The sequence below is a fragment of the Halictus rubicundus genome, chromosome 18 (assembly GCF_050948215.1).
Source record: "Halictus rubicundus isolate RS-2024b chromosome 18, iyHalRubi1_principal, whole genome shotgun sequence".
Lineage (NCBI taxonomy): Eukaryota > Metazoa > Arthropoda > Insecta > Hymenoptera > Halictidae > Halictus > Halictus rubicundus.
In genome coordinates, this window is record NC_135166.1 from 6,547,455 (window position 1) to 6,572,741 (window position 25,287).

Below are 25,287 nucleotides of genomic sequence, written 5' to 3' on the forward strand. Positions count from 1 at the left end.
GTTGTGTGACTATCGACTCTATACGTCTTTCTGTTCTCGTAATCTACATACTTTATAAAATTCTAGATAAGGGAAACGATATAATTAAACTGCTTAATCTTTATACGAAATAAAAATTGTTTACATCAATAAACAGAAAGTTAATTCTTCCTTTAACCGCTTGCACTACAAGTTATTTTACTTTACTTCTGTCGTTCATAATTTTTTAGGAAGAGAAAGAAGTTTATATGTGCTCTCCAATTATATCGTCAACAACAAAATAGAATATTATTTTGCTTCATAAGAAATTGATAACTGTTTGAATATCTCCATTATTTTGATTAAAAATAGTAACCCGCCGATCTAGACTGTTCACTGTCACATAAGAACATTAATCGTCGAAGCAGGTCGACGAATAGTTAACCGAGAGGTGACCCGAGGGAACGCGTTAAAAATTCAAAGGAATCGGTACAAAATCCGATTCCGAGGGTCCCCGAAATACGTGCGCGTACATCGGCAAGGGATTCGAGATTCTAGCAGTAGCCGATACGTCGCACGGTGTACACGCATTCGCAGTCGGCGATACGCGAATTCCACGGAGCAATCGGGCAGAATAAACGCGAAAATCTTGGCCAGGGTATTTGTAAGTCCCTTCGAGTGCCTCGTTGGGCGCGCGCACACACATCCTTGGTAAAGAGTCAAGGCCTATGGAGGCAGCAGAAAACGTGGTTCGGGAAACACGTCGGCTAACTAGCAGAGAAGAGGAGAAAGAGAGAGAGAGAGAGAGAGAGAGAGAGAGAGAGAGAGAGAGAGATAGAGAGAGAGGAGAAGGACGAGGAGTAGGGTTCGGACGCGAGGAGTTTGGTATGCGGTCCGCGCAGCGGGTTCACACACGGGACCGAAAGAGAGACGGGCCCAAAGCGAGCGATCCGCGGGGCCAGGTGGAGAAGGGAGTCCCGCCTGGACAAGCTCTGTTGGTCGGAGGCATTGCCCAAACCGGGGAGACAGTCTCCCCCCAGCCCCGTTCATTTGCATACGCGACGGTACACCTGTGTGCGAGAGGATACGGTGCGTGTCGTGTCCGCGGCACAGGCCTCACCACCTGACCAATAAGTCCGCGGCCGAGCGTAAATCTGGAACGTGAGCGCGGATATTCCGGGACCCCTGCCGCGTCAACGAGGGCACAGCCCGGTTGTTTCGTGTAATCGATGAGTTTCTGGGCGTATCTCGTGAGCCCGGTATCTCCGTTCGTTTCTGGATAGGGTGGGGGGAGAGGGGTGTCCAGTCACGGGGATAATTAATAATCACGGGGCCCGGGAGTTATGGGGACGCAGGGCGTAATTAACGAGCCGCAGAAAAAATCCGCGATTGAATTCGAATCGGGAACGCGGAAACGCATTAATCCCACGCGAAACCGATAAATCTCCGACCGGGTACGGAAGGGGGGAGAGGGGGCTCTCTCTCTCTCTCTCTCTCTCTCTCTCTCTCTCTCTCTCTCTCTCTCTCTGTTGCGTGTCGGTTTCGTAATTGCCCTGTCCCAGAGGCCAGATATCTTCCCGGTCGACGAGAGACCGGGTCGAAAACGAGCGCGGAAGTGTTGACAAATCGACGACGCTTCCGTTCGGGGCGATCGACCGCGGCCGCCGCGCACCGCGCACCGCGCAGCTCGTAATCGTCGCGGCGCATCGTCGATAAATCAGCCGGTTCCTTCGAGGAAGCGAATCGCTCCGTGCCGATCTGAAAATTTCGTACGCTAATTGCACGTTTTATAGCTGTGCTGCCTTCCCTCTCCCCCTCCCTCGTGGCCAGGAGAGCACAATCGTTAGCCGGACACCTGAAACGCGCGTAAAATCCGCTAAAAAGTGGACGGCGCGGTTTTTTCCAAGACCGGGGAACGTAAATCTCACGGACGCTCGACGATCGAGCGTCCATCGGCTTTCTGATTGCTCGATGGCTCGATTGCTCGAGGCACACGACGCGTCGGCAATGAATAAAAATCAAAAAGTGAACTTTCATGCTGGTGTTTCAAGTCCTTACAGAAGTGTTTCTAGGATACAGTTACTCGCATTAATATTCGAACGCCCCGGTAACCCCTCGGACCCGACATCAGTACGCCGTGCTGACTCAAATATTTCAAAATACTTCAAAATCGATTACAGATGGTCAAATTGTTAGATTCGACGTGGTTTCGTGCGTTATTGTTTATTTCCTAAAATTTGAAGATAGGCAGGGAAAATGTTAACCCTTAACGGATCAATGCTGCCATATAAGCGGCATGGCACTTTTACTTACCGGAGTCTAATGCCGCATATCAAATTAATTCAAAATTAAAATCAAATTAATTAACCCTTTGCACTCGAAGCTATTTTAACTCCAAAACGAAACACTTCTTCCCACCTAGAATATTGCCCTTCTATATATATTTTTCATGTTATACATACAAAAATGGTGCAATTTACTCGTACAATACCGAAATGTTTAGTAATTTATTAAATACAAACAAATTTAATAATGCAAAAAATATTTTGAATAATGATACAGCAATTTTTAGTGGTGCATTACAGTCAGTATTCGAGTGCAAAGGGTTAATAATATAAATATTTAAATTTATAACATAAATATTTTCCTTTCCATACTTGATATAAAAATGGTCAGCCCACATTTTCTCTTCGCATGAAAAATAGCTTGGACCCGGTGGGAAATGAACTTGAAATACTTCCGGACCGTTAAGGGTTAAAAAGTCTAAATCATCAGGAGATTATTGTAACATCTGTAACACCATGTCACGTGGATCCCGAAGATTAATCGTCGTCCCCGAAGAGTTAAAACAGAATAACTTTTGTATAGTTGGGCCAAACAGACCTGCCTCTTTGTAGCAATTAGAAGCACCGGTTTACTAAGTGGAGTTTTGTTCAGAAAACGGTCTTTTCCGCGCGCTGGCATCGCGAGAACGATTTTGGTGCCGTACCGCCGATCAACGACCGGTTCGCGTACTACACCCGACCTTTTGACAAATCGATCCTGCTTCCGTAACTGCGCCGCGGCCTCGGCGTGATTTATGCCAGCGCGCGCCTAGAATCGGCCCGGTCCGGGCCGCTCGGAAATATAAATGATGCGCCACGAATATCTCTATCCGGACAGCACACCGCGAGCTTCGAATCGTTGTCTTCATTTAAATATGTAAAGCAGTGCGTATCTGATACACGAACTCGGAGACTGAGTGGCGTCCGCGCGACGACTGCGACTTTTGCGACCGCGCCGGATCGCTATCTGAAACCCCGGCCCTCGGCTGGTAGCTGCTTCGTTATTGAGCCCTGCGTACAACGCTCGCCATTAGATGCCCCCCTCGGCCGCGTCCCAATGGATAATTAATCACGGAGTTAATTACGTAAGCTGCTTACTTTTTTCCAGCGGCCTACGCCAAGCCGCTAGAAGAGAATGCAGATGGGAGGACCGCTGAATCGCTTGGAAGGCCGAAGGAATAAAACAATCCCGAGGGTGTACGTTCCTCGGAAAGTTTACGAGGTTGTCGTGTCACAGGAATACTTTCTATCTGTCGCGATTCTTGGATGTCATCTTTATGTTCCCATCTCGAACGTACCCAGGGTGAAAATTGTGTGGAATTAGCTGTTCGTATAGTAGAATATTTACTCAGTCGTAATTGGACAGCGGATTTTCAAGCAAAATTAATATATTCTACCTGAACCGCAACAAACTCGAGTGAAATTGAAATTTATTTTCTTTCTTACCCCATTTGCATCATAAAGAAATATGAAAAGAAGGCCTTTATCATCAAACTTTTTAACAATTATATTTAAATACAAAAATGACTACAATGAATACATTATAAGAAAAAATTACTACTTTCATCTCCAACAACACCCTCCTCTATTTTTTAACTAACGAATAGTGATAGTGACCAACAAAATTCAGCGTATGCATACGGCTCCGGTGATAGTGACCAGGAAAATTGAGCGTATATATACGCTCCGGTGATAGTGCCCAGGAAAATTGAGCGTATATAGATGCTAATGATGTAAATGGGTTAACAGTAGGTTTACGGAGCACTAAAAGTATGTTACATTATTTTATAAAAATAAGAAGAACGTGTCTATCCAAGTTTTTCGCAATTTCTTAAATAATATATACACAAAGAAATAAATTTGTTGGGTACTTTCACGTAGATGGATCTTCACAGTCTCTATAATAGTAAATGAAAAATATTAGAACCAGTGATTTTGACGGGTCCCATAAATCTTGTGTTAAAGGTTTACCAGATTGAAAACAATACAACCTGATTTTTAAAATCTTAGAATATTTCCGCCGTTTTAAATCACACCTACTCATTTTTGTCATAAATGCATAAAATCCGCTGTCTAGTTATCTAAACTCAATTTTAATGAGTTTGTACAATAAATAGTATTGCGTGTGGATTGTCTTAGATCAAGCTATCTACGTATGAAGCATGTTACTGAAGACTGCGTGGGATACCGAAGACTTGAGACATCAGAGGTTCCGAGAATCGAGGTGCTAGTGTACTGTAAAATGATTGATCTCTTCCTTTAAAATGTGACGCTACAAATAAGACATAATTTGTTGTATCAAAGTGCGAAATATTGTTCTGGGTTCTTACGTGCAACTATCTCTGAGAAGCGTATGGTCGAAGAGAGCTGCGCGCGAAGGTTTCGACTCTCCGGAGAAGTAACGCACCGGTTGCAAAAAGGACTCCGAAAACCTCGGGATCGGTGAAGGTATTCACCGGTATTCAAGCCGGCGTCTAAGTAGCCTTGTCAGACAAATCTCCGGGCAACGGTGTCCGTTTTATCTGTGGATCGATGTAGACGCTGCAGTGTGGTCGAAATTAACAAAGGCCCCAGCCGGAGCCTTATCGCGCGCAAGGAGCAATCCATAAACAATTTCGGGATGTTTTACGGTCGAGGATACAAAGTCGGTGAATAAGGGTCGTTCATTCTTCGGGGCCGGCGTGGTCCGCATGGGGTCCGAGAGGTTCCATCCGCCGAACTCGTTCTATCCGCCGAGCGGAGGCGAGCGGAGGCGAGCGAGGCGAGCGAGGCGAGCGAATGCGGCGCGGCGGAACATTGAAAAGAGAGAAACGAAAGGCTCGACAAAAGGGTCAGCGAATAAGCCGAAAAGTATGCAGAAGAGACCGAGGCGAGTAGTCGCCCGAGACGCAGGAATACACCTGTTGGTCCCTGACTCATGATCCCCTGCGGGGATACGAGGCGTGCCAGTCGACTCCTTCATTTTCGTTCCCCGAGCTTTTTATCCGTCCACCGTTAACGCCGGTGTCGTTTATCATTACACGGACTATTATCGGGTCTATAATTATCGAAATTTATCACGAGTACCGGGAGAAAGGAGGGTAACAGGCACCGCGCCGATTCCCTAGCTCCGCGACCCGACCCGACCCGACCCGATGACGCGAACCCCGTTTTCTCTTTTCTTATTTCGGCCGCGATATCGGTTTGTTTAATACGGTCGTGCTAATTGCACCGCCGATAGCGTTCTCTCTCTCTCTCTCTCTCTCTCTCTCTCTCTCTCTCTCTCTCGCTCTCTCTCTCTGCCACCTGGGAAACTTTACGCCTCGGAACGATTTGCACCGCGTCGCGACGGTTCTCTCTATTACGCGAGAGTGGGTCGGCGGAGTTCCGTTGGTCCGGTTCCAGTTACGTCGATCAATGTTTACCCATTAAATTTCTAGCGGACGAACGTGAGAAAGTCTGCCGACGTAATTAATGCCGGCTGATTGATCCACCCGGCGGCGGCTGGAAACTTTATACGATTCATATTCCTGGCGAGATTCAATTTAGTGTGTCGCCCATTAGCTCGTGTGCTTTGCGATTCCTTTTTCAACTCGTTTCGAGAACCGCGCAGCTGCTTCGAAAGTACGCGAAATGCTCGAACAAATTAGCTTCGAGATGTTAAACGCGTCCGGGAGAGAATTTCGTGCAATTTTTTGGTGTGCTGCTGGCATCGTAATTGCGCGACACGGAACTGATTCGGAGACGTAAACGTTGAAAGAAGCGAGCTCAATCTGTTGGTCACCCTACCTGCAAGCACTTTGGCCGTCCTCTCGAGGCTTCCTAAAGCTTATCGATTTCAAAAACTGTCGGAAAAGAGAACGATGTAAATTAAATATTTACGTAGTAATAATTTCTTTCAAACACAGCGAAACAAAGACTTCGATACAGTTTAAGAATCTTAAGTATCAAGAAGTCCTGAAGTATAAGAACAGACATGTATCCAATATTTCTTAAATTTGTCCCTAGGTATAATTTTGAGTACAGTAGAACCTCGATTATACTAGTCAGTGGAACACTAGTGTTCGAATAATAGAACGGTTACCTGGCTACTTAAATCTTGACCGAGTTGCACAATAAATTGTGTTGTACATTATGTACATAGTTTGTTTTAACACTAGGTTTACGGAGTACTAAGAGTGACCGTTTTACTTTATAAATATAACGAAAAAGTGTCTGTCCATATTATTAGTCATTTTTTAAATATTTTAAATATTATATACTCCTTACTAGACCGCGGATCTTTATGCAAAATCAAAAATGTTTGCATTGATTGCAAGACACAGGAGCGAAACAAAAATTTTCTTCTTCCTTTAATTGGTTTATTAAGCTGAAACCAATACGCTGATGTCCTTAAATCTTTTTAATACGTCCACTGCGTTAAATTGTGCTTACCCATAATTGTGATAAATGCATAAAATCCGCAGTCTAATCATTACAATCTCGATAATCGTAAATTAAAAATAGTAGAATCCGTCATTTCGACGTGTCCCGTAAGCCCGTTGAACTATTTACGCGTGAAACGTACTCGGACAATGAAAAAGTTATATATCGGAGATTCGGATAATTGAGATTCTACTGCGTGTAGAAAAATATTCTGTCAGCTGATCGGGTATGTGACATTGCACCTGTGTACAAAATTGTGACACGAAAAGGGACAAGGTATCTTCCGTTTAAGCGGGGTGTGGCGTTTCTTCGGCTGAGGGGTTAGACCGATTCGATCGGAGACGTTCGAGCCGATACTCTGCGGGCTATTATATTAACGCGTCCATTAGCCGTCATCAAAGAGAGATTGAATCAGCGAGAGCAGTTTCCAATCGAGCCTCCCCCGAAGCGTACTCGCCTCGGCGAGCGAAGCGTCTCGCTAATTCGCCCGGCACAATACGCGAACGAGGGCAACGGTAAGGTCCACGTGGGCCCGGCAGCCGTGACGTCGCATCATTGACAGAGGCGCCCACATCATCGGAGGCCTCCACCGGCCGCGGATATTGTGCGCCGAGAATAGACGCCTCTACCTATTCGTTTCGACGCGATTCGCTGGGTTTGCAACGTGTGCACGCGAGTGCAACGTGCATGTGCGGATTCGCGGGGAATATCCTCGGCGGCGCGGCGGCGGCGACGACGCGATGGCGGCACTCGGAGGAGCCTCTCGCGATGTGGGAAAGAGTGAAGAAGTCTCTCGGCGATGAAAAGAGCGGGGAAATTATCGGGCCTCGAAACGAAGACAAAGATGCCCCGCGGAACACGAAGCGGATTTATGCGCGATGGTGTTTCGCAGTCGCGGGACCGAGATGGGACCCGCGGGAAGAAGAGAGAGGACCACACGTGGCCGGAGAAAGGAAAGAAACGTATCGTCTGGCTGAAGACACACATAGAACAGGATTGTGCAAAAGCTCGCCGTATACTACTCTCATCTCGCTGATCGTTTCCTGTGCCATTATGCTACCGCTGCTGCAAAGGCGGTTATTCCCTCCTTAGGCTCTTTACGCCGCTATTGAAATTGCAAACGGAGAAAGTCGAAGGACGCTCGACGAGGAGGGCCATTTTTCTTTTCGGCAACCAACCGCAGCACCGCCAGTTTCGTCGAGTTTGGTTGTCATTATTGCCGAGGGAACCCGCGTCACTTCGCACACTCCGGCCAGCGTGCACGACGATTCGTACATTTGAGAAGTTCGCGTTTAAATATCTCGAAAACGACGCGGTATTCGGAAAAATGTTTAACCCTCCGTGGGCGACCCGAGGCGTTTATGTTCGGAGCGAAATTTTACTCCTGAATTCCTTTCTTTCAAATATCTCTTTTTCCCGTTAAGATTTTAAACATTTGACGGTCAAACGATTAAATATCACGATAGGGACTTCAACGCGTATTCCAGAATTTTTTCAGATTTTTCAAAAACCTAGAACGGTAAAAAAAGTTGTACGCAAATTATCAAGTTGATAGTGAAGGCGTAAAATAGATACGCTAGAATGAACATCAGAATAAAAGAAGGTGTATCAAGGTGTTTAATATTGAACGCCTTGGAATAAATAGTGCCAGGAAATATAAAAATACTGCATAGTTTCTTAAAAATTCAAATTTGAATTTCGACATTTCCTCGCAATGTCCAACACATTACCGTAAGGTCACGCCACAAATAGTCACCCCATCACCCCTTAAATAGTCCTGCAAAATATAAAAATACTGTAGAACATAAGGTGCATAGTATCTTAAAAATTCAAATTTGAATTTCTATATTTCCTCCCAATGTCCAACACATTACCGTAAGATCACCCCACAAATAGTCACCCCATCACCCCATAAATATTGCCGTGAAATATAAAAATACTGTAGAGCATAAGGCGCATAGTATCTTAAAAATTCAAATTTGAATTTCGACATTTCCTCCCAATGTCCAGCACATTACGTCACCTTACTATGCGTCGCAGGAAAGCATTTGGACCCTCCAGTCGACGAGGGGGCATAATCTGATTTTATAACGATGTAATGGTGCACAACTGTCATTAAACCGTCGCTGAATAATCGTTTCGAGAGGTAGCGTGTACCTCTCGTTCCGTGTGCTTAATATCGTTTCATTTTGCAGGACGTTAATGGTTGTTGATCGGTCTGACATAAAACTGAAATTTTTTCAATGCACAGGGGACTTTTACAATTTCAAACATCGCGGTCGGCGGTTTTGCGCAATGTTTAACGTTAAAATATTGCGGTCGTTTGTCCTTGGGAATAAAGATTTAAGAGACGACGGTGGAAAGGTTCGACTTCTCGTCGTAACATTGACACAGATAAATGTGCACGATGATTGCGAGCTAATGGGCTACAATACGGTCTCGTCCCACCGGTGAAACTAACTGCACTTGAACATTCTTTCGGACCCCTAGCAGCGATATGGTAGCATCGACGGTTCCGAAGCCGGTTGATCGATCGGTCAATCGACTCGCTTAATCACGCGGTATTGATTAAAGAAAGATGCAAATGCAAATGCAAGTGGTGTAATGAATATCCATAAATAAACGTGCAAAAGGCGAGGCACCGCTGAGAGCCTGCTATTAAATCTAACCTTAAGTCATTGTAACGCACACGCGCAATAGACTATAACTCATGCTCTAACGCGAAGTGAAAGTATCTTCTAAACAAATGATTTGTTACTACTGTTTGGAACCTTACACGCGTTTCCATTAACCGGACGCCGTAAGAACTGTACGCACTGTACTCGATCTTATCGTAAAATATATAAAGAAGTTTCTTTTCTAATGTTCGCATTTCTCCGTAAATTATTTCATCGCGAGGACGTTCGTACAACGGCGGAGTACACCGTGACTGTATCGCTTCTATTTTTGCATTTCCATAGATTATTTCAGAGAAGAGCAAAGGCGTTCGCGTAACGGAGAATCGCCGCGATTCATTCTCATTTCCGAGGTGAAAGATCGACGGACCATTAAATTTCGTGGCAACGATTTCGAACGATGCTGTACATATTTCGCGGCGAAACGTTTCCGTTATTGGCGTATCGAGTCGTCCCAGCCTCCGGTGATGAGAATTCACGAGTCAGAACGCAATGATTCCCAGGGGGCCCGGTAAATGCAGGTGGCAGGTTCGTGGAACGCTCGCGTTGTCCGCTCGGAAAAGATTATGTATACCGTATTCAATCACCGGAGACGGTAATGACGGAATTATCCGGCGAAGTGATGAAAGTCAGGCTGTACCGTTTTTCGAGAGCGGGGCGCCGCGAAAATCATCTTAAAGTTATTACCAAGCCAGCCAACCAGCCAGCCAGCCAGCAACCATGATCGTGGCAACCGTGGATACCTCCGCGCGGCTTTCATCCTAAGCCCCCCCCCTTCGCCTTATGCCCCGTTCCCGTCGATATTACACGGGGAAGAAGAATCCGGCGTGTCTGCTTAGCGTACCCTCGAAAACCCGGCGGTTTACACGGCGTGTTTACTTTCCATAGATATTTTTTTTATTACTGGTCCATGGCACCATAATTGAATTAGCTCGGGCAGCCGCTAAATGCCCGGAGGAAACGTACCGCGACGGGAAAAGAAAGAGAATGCCACCGATGGTGCGGGGTGGATAGAAAAAAAAAACGATCCTTCACGGAAAGGAAGCAATTCAAGGGTTTCTGTTTATGCCCCCCCCCCTTTAAGGGCACGAGGAAAGAGGGGAAACACGCCGGGGCCCCACACACCCTTTGTCGCCCCTCGAGGAACGGACCCCGGCGTTGGTCCCCTCTTAGAGCCTCGCGAGCGAGTTATGAAATATACAAACACGGCCAGTGCTCTTCAAATAATCCACTGTTGGCCCAAAGACTCTTCTCTCCTCGATTCGGTCCGTTACGTAGCGAACGCGAGGGCCCTTGACGTGTACCCGTCACTGTGTATACCTCTCGGCAAGGAAACACGTCGTCATCCTCGGCTCGAGAGGATCCTCCTCCCGAAGGATCCCCTCGAAATCGGCCGTTCGTCTCGACGTAATTACGCTCGACAGGGCTGACCGGGGCCCTGGTGACACGTCACGTGGGTGGCACAAATGTATATATATATGTACCAGCAATCGCTACTCCAGAAGCTGACCCCCACGGTCCCACCACCGGTTAGCTCGAGGACGCCACGGTCTTTTTAATTACTCGAAGATATATCGTGCCAGGCGTCTTTCGAGTTGCTCGATGGCTCGAGAGCCTCTCGAGGACACCCGGCAATAATTGGACAAACCTACGCCATAGTTGCTACCGTGCACCGCAGTCGAACACTTTTCCACTTTGCCAACGAGTTTCCCTTCGACGCAGCCAAGTGCCCTTCTTACTTCGGACAAAACAGTTGCGAGTTTCCCCTCGAATTCCATAACTCTTCAGTAACTAGAACCCTAAGACTTCGACTGATTCAAGATTAGTTACACGAGGCCAGGCGAGGCCTAACAAGTCACCATACACTTTCGTCCATTATTGCTAGACTGAGCATCTTTATGCAAAATAAAAATATTCTGGACTTATTCTAAACTGGAGTGATATAGAAGTTTATTTTATTTCTTAACCCTTTGAACTCGAAGAAATTTTAACTCCAAAACGAAACATTTCCTCCGACCTAGAATATTTCCCTTCTATATAGTTTTCTTCATGGTATACATACGAAAATCGTGCAATTTACTCGTACAATGCTGAAGTGTTTAGTAATTTATTAAATTTAATAATGTAAAAAATATTTTGAATATTGATACAGCAATTTTTCGTGGCGCCTTATAGTCGCCATTCGAGTGCTAAGGGTTAATACGTTTAATAGGTTGCAGATAATATATTTTTCAAATTCTCTAATATTTTTACTGTTTCAGTCCCAGAGATTTCAATACTAATATTTACGTAAAACTGGTTATTTAATTCATTTAGTTTGTGATGTATACTAGAGTACGTCATTTTTGAAAAGTTTACATCAAAAACATGTTGAGAGTGTTAACGGTTACAACGAGCAACGGATTGTTATCACGTGTTTATGTAAATTCGATGAAGCGCTGCGCACAGTGTTGACTCTATACATGTCCCAAATGTCTCGCGGATAAAAGTCCCAGAACTATCCCCACTACCCTGGGGCATACCCCATGAGGAGCCATGCATCGAGGCCTCTACTGTCCTTTTCTACGTTCGGCGTGTATCTCCTGGCCGATATTTGTCTCTGACCAGATCAGTGTTTTGGACATACAGTGAATTCTCTATATATGTCGCCAAGGCATGGCCTATAAACGTCGCGGAATTATCCCCACTACCGCGGGGTATACCCCGGAAGGTCCAAAGAGCTCGAGAGACCTCGGTCGCCGAGGAGTGTAGAGAATAGTGCCTCCTGGCCGATATATGTCCCTGGCAAGACCCGTGTTTTGGACATACATCGAGTGAACACTGTACACCGTTTCTGTGGACAACCATACGATTATGAAGGGACAAAGTGAAAGCGGATAGCATGATTGGAATCGCGGATTAGTCTGTGCGAAACCGTAACGAGAAGTGAGAAGTCTTATTGTTCGAAAGAAGATCCCGGGCCGCGTCAACTGTCATAATAGCGTAATCCACCCCCGCGGCTGTTGTCGGCGACGTGTATCAAGCCGACGGTGATTGGATTAGGGTTGGATCGGGGTGGATTAAGAGCTGGTAATGGATTAGGATCGGAAACAGACGACGACAATTGCGTGACCCTTAATCCTCGCGTGCATCTTCATCCCCGATGCCGTGCATCTTCATCCCCCGAAGTCGTGCATCTTCATCCCCCGTTGTCGCGCAACTGTCGAGCTTCAAATCGGGATATCTGACCGAACGGGCAGGGGTCGTGTACCGTATCGAATGATGGCAGACGGAGGGTGAATTTGAAATTCAATGCTCCGCGGTTACCACGGCCGGCTGTAGGTGCCGAGGGCGATCCCGCGGATGTTTCCTCAATCGCGCAGCCTCAATCTTTGCTTTACAATACCGCGATTTGTAAATCCAACGGAGGCGAACGGGAGTACGACGAAGATTTCGTGGTCGACGGGGTCGGGTCGGGCCGTGCGGCCGAGAAGGAGAGCTAGAGGAACAGAAGTGGTGTGTTGCCAAGCGACTGGAACCGAACTGGAATTCTGCGTAACAGCTCACCGATAGAGGATCAACAGACCGGAAATCCTTTGGATTCGATGGCTCTCTCGCGCGCCCGGCCATCGACAAAGGAATCGGGCCTAGAAATTCGCGATCGGCGCCGCGATACAATGGGCCCCGTGGAAGACTTCGGCGGTGCCCCTCCCCCTCTCCCTGTATTGTTGCGAAACGCGACGCTGAGATTCACTCGGCTGGCTCTCAACGATTTCGAGAATGAGAACGGCGCACAGTGGGCCGTTTCTACAAAATCCGCGGAATTGATTCACACATTTTCATGTTGCCAAATAGGTTAACCCTTTGCGCTCGAAGCTATTTTAACTCGAAAACGAAACATTTCTTCCGACCTAGGACATTCCCCCCTGTAAATTTTTTTTCAATGTTACACATATCAAAATGATGCAATTTACTCGTACAATACTGAAGTGTTCAGTAATTTATTAAATACAAACAAATGTAATAATGTAAAAAATATTTTGAATTGTGATACAGCAATTTTAGTGGCGCCTTAGAGTCGCCATTCGAGTGCTAAGGGTTAACACATTCGTTGCCAGCTGATCTGGCTGGGCAAACGTCTGGTCCTTTTTAACCCTTAACGGACCAATGCCGCCATCCAGGCGGCACGGCACTTTTACTTGCTGGGACCAATGCCGCGTATACGGTGGCAAAATCAAATTAATTAATAATATAAATATTTAAATTTATAACAGAAATATTTTCCTTTCTATAATTTATATAAAAATGTTGAGTCTACAATTTCTCTTCGAATGAAAAATAGCTTGGACCTGGTGGGAAGTAAACTTGAAATACTTCCGGACCGTCAAGGATTGAGTTCAATACAGTGATTTCTCCATATATGTCGCCAAAGCCTGGATGATAAACGCCGCAGTATTATCCTCGCTACCGCGGGGCGTACCCCGTGAGGGGTTTCGAAGAGGCCTCGGACGCCGAAGAGTGTAAACAGTGTTGTTGACATATATCGAGAATTCACTGTACTGCTGTTTTAATTTGTACGAATCATAAAAGTATCAAATCACTAAAACACGCGTACAAATTCGCTTGAAGGACGCTATAGACAATCCCAATACGAAAATGCAAATTTTTCACAAGTACCCACACAGATCGGTCACATTGGCAATGCATCAAAACCAGAAGTTTTCGTAGGTTGATACTTGATTTAGATAGACTTATTATAGTCGTCGAAAGGGCCCCCGGGAACCCTCTGCCGATTCATTACGAGAATCGAAAACGTCGGTTTCGACGATTGCGCAGCGCCCGCGCGAGTCGGTTTCGCGAGGATCCGTTCACGGTTTCGAAACCGTGCTTCGTCTTTCGAGCTGACTGAGAAAATATCATTAACGCCGTTTACGAGGATTCGAACGCCGCGAAAGAGAGGAGCCCGTGTTTGTTTAAAGCGTAATGGTGGATAAACATTTCCTCGGCCGGCCGCTGAATCCTCCCAGTTCGAGGAACTATCCCGGGTGATTCACCCGGGGAATTATTCGTACAAATTCTATTTCGTTTTCGTACGGGAGGAGCAAATTTGAACGGAGCATTCCCGGAGGGATAATTAATTTTACAAACCGCGCCTCGGCCGTGTTTGCGCGTCAATTAACGTTCCCGAATGGGCGATAAAGATTCGTTGCAAGATCGTGCGGATTCGATCGCCGCGGTAACAAATGTTTATACGCGTAGCGCGTCCTCGAATATCGAAATTCGCTTATTGTTTGCAACGATAATGAGGAACATTGGCCAACTTGATCACAACGCCTCGTTGAAAGATTTTGTAGGATTGTTTGTGGTAACAAGCGATGTACAAGATGAGACACCTAACTTGATCACCTTGAGTAATTTCTAAATTATGCTTTATACAAAAAGTCCACGAATGTCACATGGTATCTAGGGGGACATCGTGTTGTGTGCATAATTTCTTTGTAAATGCAAGCATTTAGGAGATTTGAAGATTAACTTTTGTATTTTTTTCAATGGAATATCCTGTCTTTTTATGACAGTTCATTTCTAAAGCAATTATTGTGCGTTCTGAAGATGCAAATAGAGCAATTGTTCACGTTGAACATTTTAATCCTCATTGAGTTTGAGAATATCTCAGAAACTGTTAATTTTAAATTCTATTTGGTGTAATACCTTTTTACTCTGAATTCGGTGTTCTATCCGTATTCCAGAAAAAATATTGGGCATTTTATTTAACACTAAACCTACCCAGCACAAAATATATAAAAATGAAACGTCTTATAGAAGGGAGAAGATTAAATTTACTTAAACTTTGTACGATTTTCATTATATGTGCTTAAATGAAGAAGTCAATTCAATAAATTTCTATGAAAACGTTTTTATAATTTCAATGATTCTGAAACAGAAACCCGGCCATTTTGACCGTGGTAGGTTCAGTATTAAAAAACTGACCTCCATAACTCGATAAAAGAGCAAAGTAACAAAAAACAGATTACAGCACTGCATGTCCCCCTGGAAACCACGAAATCTTTGTTTGGAAAATTTGTTCATAGAACAAATAACTTAGGAATTGTTTAAAGTCTGAAATTTGAAGTCGAGTTATTCGATTGTACTAGAAGCGAGCAAGGTAGCTGTGTGTGTCTACTCACCGTCCATCGAAACGTGAAGTGAAGTTGCAGGGTGACTGGTTCGGTGAGGGTGAAGGTGTTCTGGCCGAGGGCGTGACTAGATACGTTGCCGAAGCTACACGAGCCGATGGCAGTGACATTCGATTGATACTCTTTCAGACAGAGCCAGAATGCCGTCGAACACGGCGTCGTGCAGGGTGGTAATCCTCCTTTTCCTCCGCCATCGCCTCCCCCGCCGCAACACCTACCGTCTACCAGGGTGCCCCTGTTGTTCGTCAGCGAGAGGATCTGCACCTCGAAGAATCCGCTCGCGTGTGTCGCCTGCACAATCAACAACATCTCGTTACAACACTGTCACTCGTAATTAGCTAAAATTCTCTGCCTCAATTGCGACAAACTCAAACAGAATAAAAACAAATAAATAAAAATTGATTTCTCCTCTTAACCCCTTGAACTACAATTCACTTTACGGCTGCAGTGATTACAACTTCTTGGCGTTCATAATTTCCCAAAAGAAGAAAATTTATATCTACTGTATTCCCATATCTTCTCCGATGACTATGCAGTATTAAAAAAAAAAAACAAATTAGTATTTTATTTCGGTTTGAAGAGAATTAACCCCTTGCACTACGATTTATTTGACGGTTTCAGTGATTAGAACTTTTTTGTAATTCGTAATTTCCTAAAAAGAGGAGAAAATTTATATTTATTGTATGCCTATATGTTCTTCAATGGCTGGTACATTAACGACGCCAAAATTGAATTTTATTTCAATTTAAAGTGAAATTAATAACATACATGTTTATCAGTCACGAGTATGACTCGATGTTATAGTGCAAGAGGTTCAGCAGGTTAAAAATAGTATAAGAACAATTATAAATGCTTATACTGTTTCTGCTATCCATTTTTATCGCAAACGCATAAAATCCGCAGTTCACTCATAATTCTATCATCAAATTAACGTGAAACTTATCAAGACTTAAAACAGTCAAACGGTCTTAAACGGTCTCTTAACAGTCTCTGAACTTTCAGGTTCGGGTCGGTTCGGGTCGGGTCGGGTTTGGACTTCCAAAAATTTGTAAATACATGTGTATGGCGCTTTTTCATCGCCATCCAATCTAATTTTACATTGTAACTCTTGACTCCGACTCGACGCAAGCCGACTACAATTTCAGGTACGCGAAGTCGCGGATACCCGAACTTTGTAAACTTTGGGGACCCCGAGACGGCATTTCAGGTACCAGGACACCGATAAAATTTTATTAAAAATTGGAAGATTTCTACAGCGAAATCTTTAATTGTACAGGCGTGTTTTACAGCTTATCCGGATCTCTAGATCGAAGGATTTGCTAATTTTTCGATTCGTTAGTCAGTTTTCCGCATTGCTCCGATTTCCACAGAGACTTCTTTCGAAAGTGGATTATTTATCAACAACCAATCGGGTCGGTTTTTGCCGATAGTTTTGCGTTCCTCTCCCTCTGTCGGGCCTCTCTCGTTCCCGGGCACACTGTAGAATGGAATTGGAATGGAATTTATCGAGTTCATTACAGCGCGCTTCGTTAAACAGCACGATTTCAGTCGGTTCTTTCTAATGGGCATAATAAAACAGCGGGATTTTCCAGCTGGCCTCGTGAAAACGGAAGACTGGACACGCGGCCCCAGGAGGCGAAAGGCCTCTCTCGAGTGTCTGTTACGAGCACGCCGGCAGCTTAGCCTAGCCGATTCGGTGAAAGAAACCGAGCAGTTTCAACATGTAACTGGCAATTTCCTGAAGAGCCCCCTGGATCACCCGTATTACATACGATGATTGAAATTTACCGCGTGCGTTCCCGCAAATTGACTCTCCTTCCGACATTAAATCGCCGAGCTGTACTCTCCGATCGGCCTGGTGAGAAACCTCGCGCATTGACATTTCAGGATCGGCTACTTTCCACGTCAAATGACACATTAACATTTCTGATCGATGCGCTCCGACGCGAGAGCAACAGTTTTATCAGTCCCGTTCTTTCGAGTATGACAATTTTATGGGCGCACATCAGCCCGTAAATCTTCCGTGAACTCTGACATTTGCTCGTCCACTCCGAGAACAATTTACTACCGTGCCACGGACGCTTTCATTTTTCGATAAATTCGATTAGTCGTGTCACCGATGTCCAATCGGGCACCTCTTTCCACGTCCAAATCTGTTCACAATATTTCTGACCATAACATTTTCTAGTGCATAAATTACGTAAAGAACATGCAACTCGGAATTTTCTTTAAAAAAAAACTATTAACTTACGTAAGTCGAGAAATTATTAACTTAGAAGATATTGTAAGTTCAAGTGACCTTTATTGCCTTCAGAGTCGCAACCGTCCAATGAACATAAAAAGTTATACAATATTGAACCTAAAATATCTCTTAAATTAATCATTTTTCGCCATGCATAGTCTGATATTTTTACAGAAAATGTTGAGATGCATCAGACAGCATATAAAAAAAAGTATGATTCCATTTTTAAGAAAGTAAAGGTGACCTTGGAGTCTTCGAAACTAATCCACCCCCAAAAAAGGCTTTACTGCCATATTACAGTCCTCTTTGTCTTAACCCCTTGACCTACAATATCGAATCAGCCCCGTGATAAAGATTCTGAATAGAATCTACTAAATACGTATGTTATTAATTTCCTTTAAACCGAAATAAAATTCTACTTTCTTGTAGTTAACATATATCCTTTGGAGAGAACATAAGCATACAATAAATATAAACTATCTTCCTTTTCCATGAAATCCTGAACGATGAAGAACTTCTAATCATTATAATCACAAAATAAACCGTAGTGCGAGGGGTTAAACAATTTCTCCCACTAAAGTCATTTTTTATCGCCAAAAAAACAACGCAGAAATTTAATCGCTAGATCAGGTTGGACCACCCAGTACATGGATTCCGAGCTGGCGAACCATTGTGGAACGAGTTTGTTTCGTCGGTTGGAGAGTTCGATTAATAATAAAAGCGAGAACGCGCCGCGCCGCGCCGCGCCGCTCCGCTCCGCTCGAAATCGTCTGCTTTCGACGCTCGACTCGAGAGAGTCTTCCTTTCATCGTCCGGTTACGAAACCCCACGGGCTACGTACACTTCACCTACACCTATCGGTTTCGAATGCATCGGCCGAGGCGACGCGACGACTGCATCGCAACTGCATATCGCAGGGGGAGCACGTGCATTGGCCGGTGGCCTGACGGCGCGCGCGCGCGCGCACACGTATGTGTCAGTGTGTATGTGTGTTGGTGAGGAATCGGTGTGTGATCGTGCACACGCTGCCCCGGGTACCCCGCGCGCGGCCCTCCGTAATTACCGTAAGAGTAAGATCGAAGGTAGAAAGCGCGGAGGATCGTCTGCTGGCCTTTGCTTTCCACGACGCGCTTCCTACTACGTTATATAACCCCGTGCCGCGAATGACATTTTCCCCGGTGAACCGAGAGAGCTCCTCTCCTCTCTCGGCTTCTGCGGTTTCGCGGACGAGCCTCGCGGGAACCGACGCGATCTCTAAATCGCGGATAATGTCCACCGGAGACGCAAAACGCGGGGAACCGTGCGTAAAACCTCGGCCCAACTGTCCCAGGAACGCGTTCGTTAACACCTTCAACACGGAGCTAATTGCACGCTGCAGTGGTAACACCATCTACAGCGACTTCTCGATATATGTGAACAACACGGGTCTTGATAGCGTCATGTATCGTCCAGAAGACATATCCGAGCCGTGTTATGTTTACACTTCTCGGTGTCCGAGGCCTCTTCGTATACCCCTCGGTAGTGGGCATAATTCCGCGACGTTTATCATCCAGGCCTTGGCGACATATATAAAGAAATCACTGTATTAGGTTGTTGCATATGAAATCTGAAGGAAACCCTGATACACGGGAAAAAATTGATCTCGAGAAACCATTGTGACCATTAACGGAATTAGATCTGGTCATTGTGGTCTTTACTTCTATCTAGCTAAAATCAATGTGGTCAATGTGGTAACCCTGGCTGTTCATGTGGTCATGAGACACAGGATATTGATCAGGTCTTATGGCAATATTCTGTACGTGACACTCACAGATTGAACTTTATATATAACCTCAGATTACGGGGATTTTCTTCTTACCATGTCGTGTAATATACTACAGACCTACAAACACACTATGCAAGATCTTATGTTCCTTCCTGAAAGATTGTGGATTCTGTATATAATGTCACTATCACGTCCATTAACAATTAAGTGACTCCAACTGATATGTGCTTCTTACATTACCTACACATTAGTATAAGGTTATTATTGTAATATTATATATGTAATATAGACTGAAGAATAACCTCTTATCGGAGGTTACAACTGTACAATAAAAATAAAAAGAAAATGTCCGTTCTTTGACAGTAACTGTGCGTTTTGTTAGTTGCTTTGCACGTTAAAATGACATATACGCTGAACTTGTAGATTCTAACGGTATTTCTTGGTCGAAACGCTTCGCTCTTCAATCATCAAATACATCATTAGCCCTTAACGGCACTTTTAAGAAAGTAAAAAATATAAATATATATAAAATAAAATATAAATATCTTCCTTTCTATACTTGATATAAAAATGTTGAGTCCACACTTTCTCTTCGTATGAAAAATAGCCTGGACCTGGTGGGAAGTGAACTTGAAATAAAATATAAATATAAATAAAATATAAATAAAATATAAATATCTTCCTTTCTATACTTGATATAAAAATGTTGAGTCCACACTTTCTCTTCGTATGAAAAATAGCCTGGACCTGGTGGGAAGTGAACTTGAAATAAAATATAAATATAAATAAAATATAAATAAAATATAAATATCTTCCTTTCTATACTTGATATAAAAATGTTGAGTCCACACTTTCTCTTCGTATGAAAAATAGCCTGGACCTGGTGGGAAGTGAACTTGAAATACTTCCGGACCGTTCAGGGTTAATATCACCGATAATTATGGATAACGATGTCAATGGTCACACAGCTCCCATTCGAGCGCAAGGTACGGATAAAAAGAGCCAGGTACGGAGCACCAGAAATATTTTCGCGCGCCTAATCTGTTCCCGAGTCCATCGCCAGATGTTCCGCAGCTCCTCGTGTATCAGCGGAGATGAAGAGGAATCGTCGTGACCGTAAAATGGCACGTCCCGGCGTGCGTCCGAGAACCAGGCTCTCGGGGAATCGCGGATGGCTCGTCGTAAAGGTGCGACGACGTTAGAAGCCGAGGACGCTAAAATCCCGAGACGGAGGATGGTTCCCGCTGTCGGGGAGCGCATGTTTGAGGAGAGACGACGCGGCGTAACGACCGTCGACCGTTTTATTGGCCATGCATACTTATTCTGGAAGGTCTCTCTCTGTCTCTCTCTTTCTCTCGGTAACCCGTTGCCTCCCGAAAGAAGTCGAGAATCGCTCTCGCGCGAGAGAGGAAGCGGAGCGTAGGACAAGCGCGAACTGCGAAACCGTTTGCGCGCGGGCCCCATCGGGTTTGCACAGTCCGATCACGTGCGAACGTGAAATTGCCCAGCGGCCCGGGGGCCCGCTTGAAAGCCAGCACGCCGACACGGAAGAGGACTTTTCGAAAACTGGGATCGGTCGTTCCGATGATACGACGGATGGGTATCGGGCGTAACACGAGCCGGGAATTTTGAGCAGTCGATCCCGCCGCGACCGTGCCGATCTCTTTCTCACGCGGCAGCCGGCCACCGGCTCCACGTTTTTACCCGAGGAGTCGATTGGAATTGGAAATGCCTAGAATTGTTCCCTCTTTCGCGGACTTTCCAACCCGTTCAACTCCATCTCCTTGCTGCTTTTCTCGCCTTTCTTCCGCCACGATCCCCCCTGTTACGGTATTTCGTCGTTTGCTCATCCAAGATGTTAGAGCGTACATTTAAAGTAACGTTTCTAACTTAATTTCCCTGATTTGCATTTTCCCGATACAATCTCTTCTCGATATATGTCGCAAATACCTGGCGGATAAGTCACAGAACTATCCCCACCATCGCAGGGTGTAGACTTCGAAGCTTGAGAGGTCTCAGACACCGAGGAGTGGAAACTCCTCGAAGAATCAAAGAATAGTATCTCCTAGACGATATATGTCGCTGGCAAAACCCTGGTTGTTGACGTATATCGAGAAATCCCTGTATATACCTTTGATCTATATAGAGAATTCGATTTTATCATCACTTGAATAGTGTCGGTAGTTTTTAATTCCCTCGTGGTTAGTAATAGTAGAAGCTTTATGCTATGTAATGAGACTTGTTTTATTCTCGTGCTGTTTGTTCTAACGAAGTCGTCGCTGTTTAAACATCGAGAATTTCTCGAGGCTTGGAACATTAGTGTTCAAACACTTTTTGGAACCAGTGTATACATACGTATCTTCTTTTTTTTCGAACCGGACATTTCAAGACCGTGTAAAAAACGAGCGGGATGTAATAAATTATTTTATGAATTGATACGAGCTTGAATCGACAGCAGTCGAACCGTTGTTAATTCCTCGCTCGTTTGCAGCGGGACGTGATCCGGAAATTAGCGTTGCATGACTAAGGAGAAAATTATCCCGATTTTCCGCGCGACTCGATCACACTGAGCATTGAAAGAAGGCATGACACGGCACTTTCCCACATGGCCGGGGGTTCAGTTGCCACCCAGCGATAATTGGCGTCTATTCGAGCTGTCGAGAGGTGTAATAAAGGTGGACACCCCGTATTAGCGACCTCTTCCCGACGTGAACCGCACCTTTCAACCTCAGAACAATCACTGCGCCCGCGTTGCCCGCTTTCACGGTTATTAGGTCAATTGTGCGAAAGCTCATTTTTCTCGTGAGGCGCCCCCTTGCGTACACTCGATTGTCTCCGCGCCGTTATTCCTTTTGTTTCTGTTGCACGATTGTCCTCCCCTCTCCTATCCCCAAAATTGCGTCATACTCTACAGATTTTAATTCTTACCCAATTTTGAATTGCTACTGTAGCCACTAAAAATTGATACAGCATTACTCAAAGTATCGTTTACATTATTAACACGTTAAGTGCTAAATATCAACCCCAGAGATTCTTACAAAATCAGAGTAATTTAATTAATGAAACCAAAACTAGAAATTTAAAATGTATTATAGGGGATGCTGAGTTAACCCTTTTGAATTCGAAAGACTAAAAAGGTTATTCGAAAGAATAAAAAGGAATTTCTAAACCCAGTCAAAAATCACTGTCAGTCAGTTAACGTGTTAAATTTGTCTGTACTTAGGAAATTACTAAACATTCGAGTACTGTATTACATCAGTTTCACATCCACAAAATGAAATAAATTATGTTGAATCGTGGGAACAGGATCGTCCAGACCAAATAAATATGGAGAGTAGGAAAAGCCGAAAAAATTCTTTAAAAGGTTATTTAAGAAATCTACGGAATGGAAATATTTTTGGTCCGAAAACAGCGGAGCTCTAACCAAAATAAAAATTTTCTATCCGGACAGCAACGAACTGGTGGGAAATAGAATATTTTCGTTCTGAACATGTTTAAAAGATTGAAAGTAATATAACGGTCTTTTAAATTCTACTAATGTTTTTACGGTTTCTTAAGCAATGTAACCGGTGACCACCATGGCGTTCACCGTGTCATACGGGAAAAATTCGTATCCCGCAAGACGACTATTATGGAACGTTATGAGGCGAAAGTCGAAACGAAACGAGCATGGTAGCTAATTAATTGAGCGTCTTTCGGAATGTTCCGTAGTTTATTACTAGGATCAGTTGTCACTGAGAACGGTTGGGAACTATCAGCTCATGTCGGAAGTCCCCGAGAAACCTGCGCAACGTGATGAGCACTGCAACGAACCGACTGGTCATTTTTCGTTTTCGATCCGTGTGAACACACGCGCGATCGCCGGCGATAGTACCGTAATATAAACAGGCATTAACGCGGCAACCGGTTAAATGCGTAAGAAAACGACGAACGGGGCTCTCGCTGCATCAGTCATTAAAGTGTCAACTACCTCCGACCACTCAGCGATGCATTCCGCTTCGTCCGTGGACCGCCTGCTTTTTATCGCTTTCTGGTACACCACAAGAAACATCTTTTAATTTTCCTCAAGAAATCCTCTTTCTCTCTCTCCCTCTCTCTCGTGAAACTTTTTTCCCTGCCCCGTTCGTAATTCAGGTTTATGCGAAAGCTAATCTCATCGAATGACCTCCGCGCGCGTCTGACGCGGTAAAAATGAAAAAACGTTTCTCCCGCTGATTTCTTTATCCATCATGCTGTCCGAAGCCTTCGTCTCCGGCGTTCGTGCTCGAAGGAAATGTTGCACGTTGGAATCTGTTCCCATTAGCGCATGCTAATAAGAAGAACACGGCTCGACATCGATGCTAAAAAGAATTTCACCATCAATTATGCTAAGAAAATTCTTGCCGGCGAGCAGAAAAAGGTTCGATCCATCCATCGTTACAGGAGACGTTTGCTAACGTGGTGGAAAATCAAGAGTCAGCCAGCCTTAAAAATAAATACATTTCGGCACGATTGATACGAATATTATTTTATACGATACTATAACAGTGAACTACGACTTCGGCGGGAGGTAAAAATGTAAAAGTTCTTTTAGTAGAAACGCACAAATGACTGTGCTATAAAAACCCATTGACAAGAAAACTGACTGGCACACATTGCTCCAAGAGTCTTGAACTTGACTATTTATTTATTTAAAAAATTACGTCAGATACAAGTCTGTGTCCTTTTTAGACAGTCACAGTCAAGCTTGCGAACAAGTTGTAACCTATTTCAAGAGATGGAAATTTTTTGATTAATTCCACCAATGTTATAGAAACGGGCCATTAAGCGGAAAGGTGCAAAAGCGCGTGCAGAAGGTGTCCGAAAATCGTCCGTTCGTGAGAATCCCACGGTCAGAGGATCCTCCGTGACGAAAAGCGTCGATTTCACCCCACGAGCCCTTGGACCACCAACGTTCTCCCCCGTTTGCGCACAAAAAAGGAGACCGAGCGGATCGTTCGCGAGAGGGGAAACAAAGGGGCACACAGGCTGTCGCGAGATTGATTTCTGGACACCTGATGCACGGAGTCGGCGGGCAGAGCGGAGCGTTTTACGCGCGTTTTAAACCCCGGGCTCGAGAATTACCGTGGCCGTCGGCGCGTATACATCGTTCGTGACTTGTTACGAGTCCTGGCAGAGAACCGTGTACGTGCACGAGGATGAGCCACACGCTTTCCTCTGTCTGCGTGCCGATTCGCGGGAGAAACAGCCTCTCCTTTCCGCATAGCCAAGGTGCAGCCAGCCATACCCCGAGAGAGAGAGAGAGAGAGAGAGAGAGAGAGAGATTGCCCTTAGTTTTATACACGTCGAAGCTCGCGGGAGTTAATACGAATAACTCATTCGAGCGAAAAAACGGCCCGGCGAACGCATACTGAGGAACGAGCCTACCGTATCCTTTCTGCTATTTCTCGTGGGATCCTCCTTCCCGGAGGATATCGAAGGAATCCGGCGTTCTTTGTTGTACACCCCTCCCCGTCCCTCTCTTGCCGCGTTTTAATCTCGCTTCCTCGCGGGACAAGCGCTTGACGTGGAACCCCGCGTTTTTTAAACGACTCCTAGATCGCGCCGCTGATCTTGCCGAGCTGATTAACTCGCGCTAAAAAGTGTGACGTACCTGGTCGCGCATATTTATGCGTACGCAATCTCGCAGACATTGTAGGCCGCGAGAGTCTCATCCTACTACAGCGTCTTTGAACGAGTGCTCCCAATATTGGTTTGTGAATGTTTG

General features: G+C 44.9%; 1 protein-coding gene across 1 annotated transcript in view; it reads right to left on the bottom strand.

Annotated features, from left to right (window-relative positions):
- Ser (protein serrate) overlaps positions 1–25,287 on the bottom strand; it is a 78,845-nt gene that overhangs the window by 35,204 nt on the left and 18,354 nt on the right. The window contains exon 2 of the mRNA XM_076803282.1: positions 15,526–15,825. Within this exon, the coding sequence (XP_076659397.1) occupies positions 15,526–15,825 (300 nt within the window). The remainder of the gene's footprint in view (positions 1–15,525; positions 15,826–25,287) is intronic.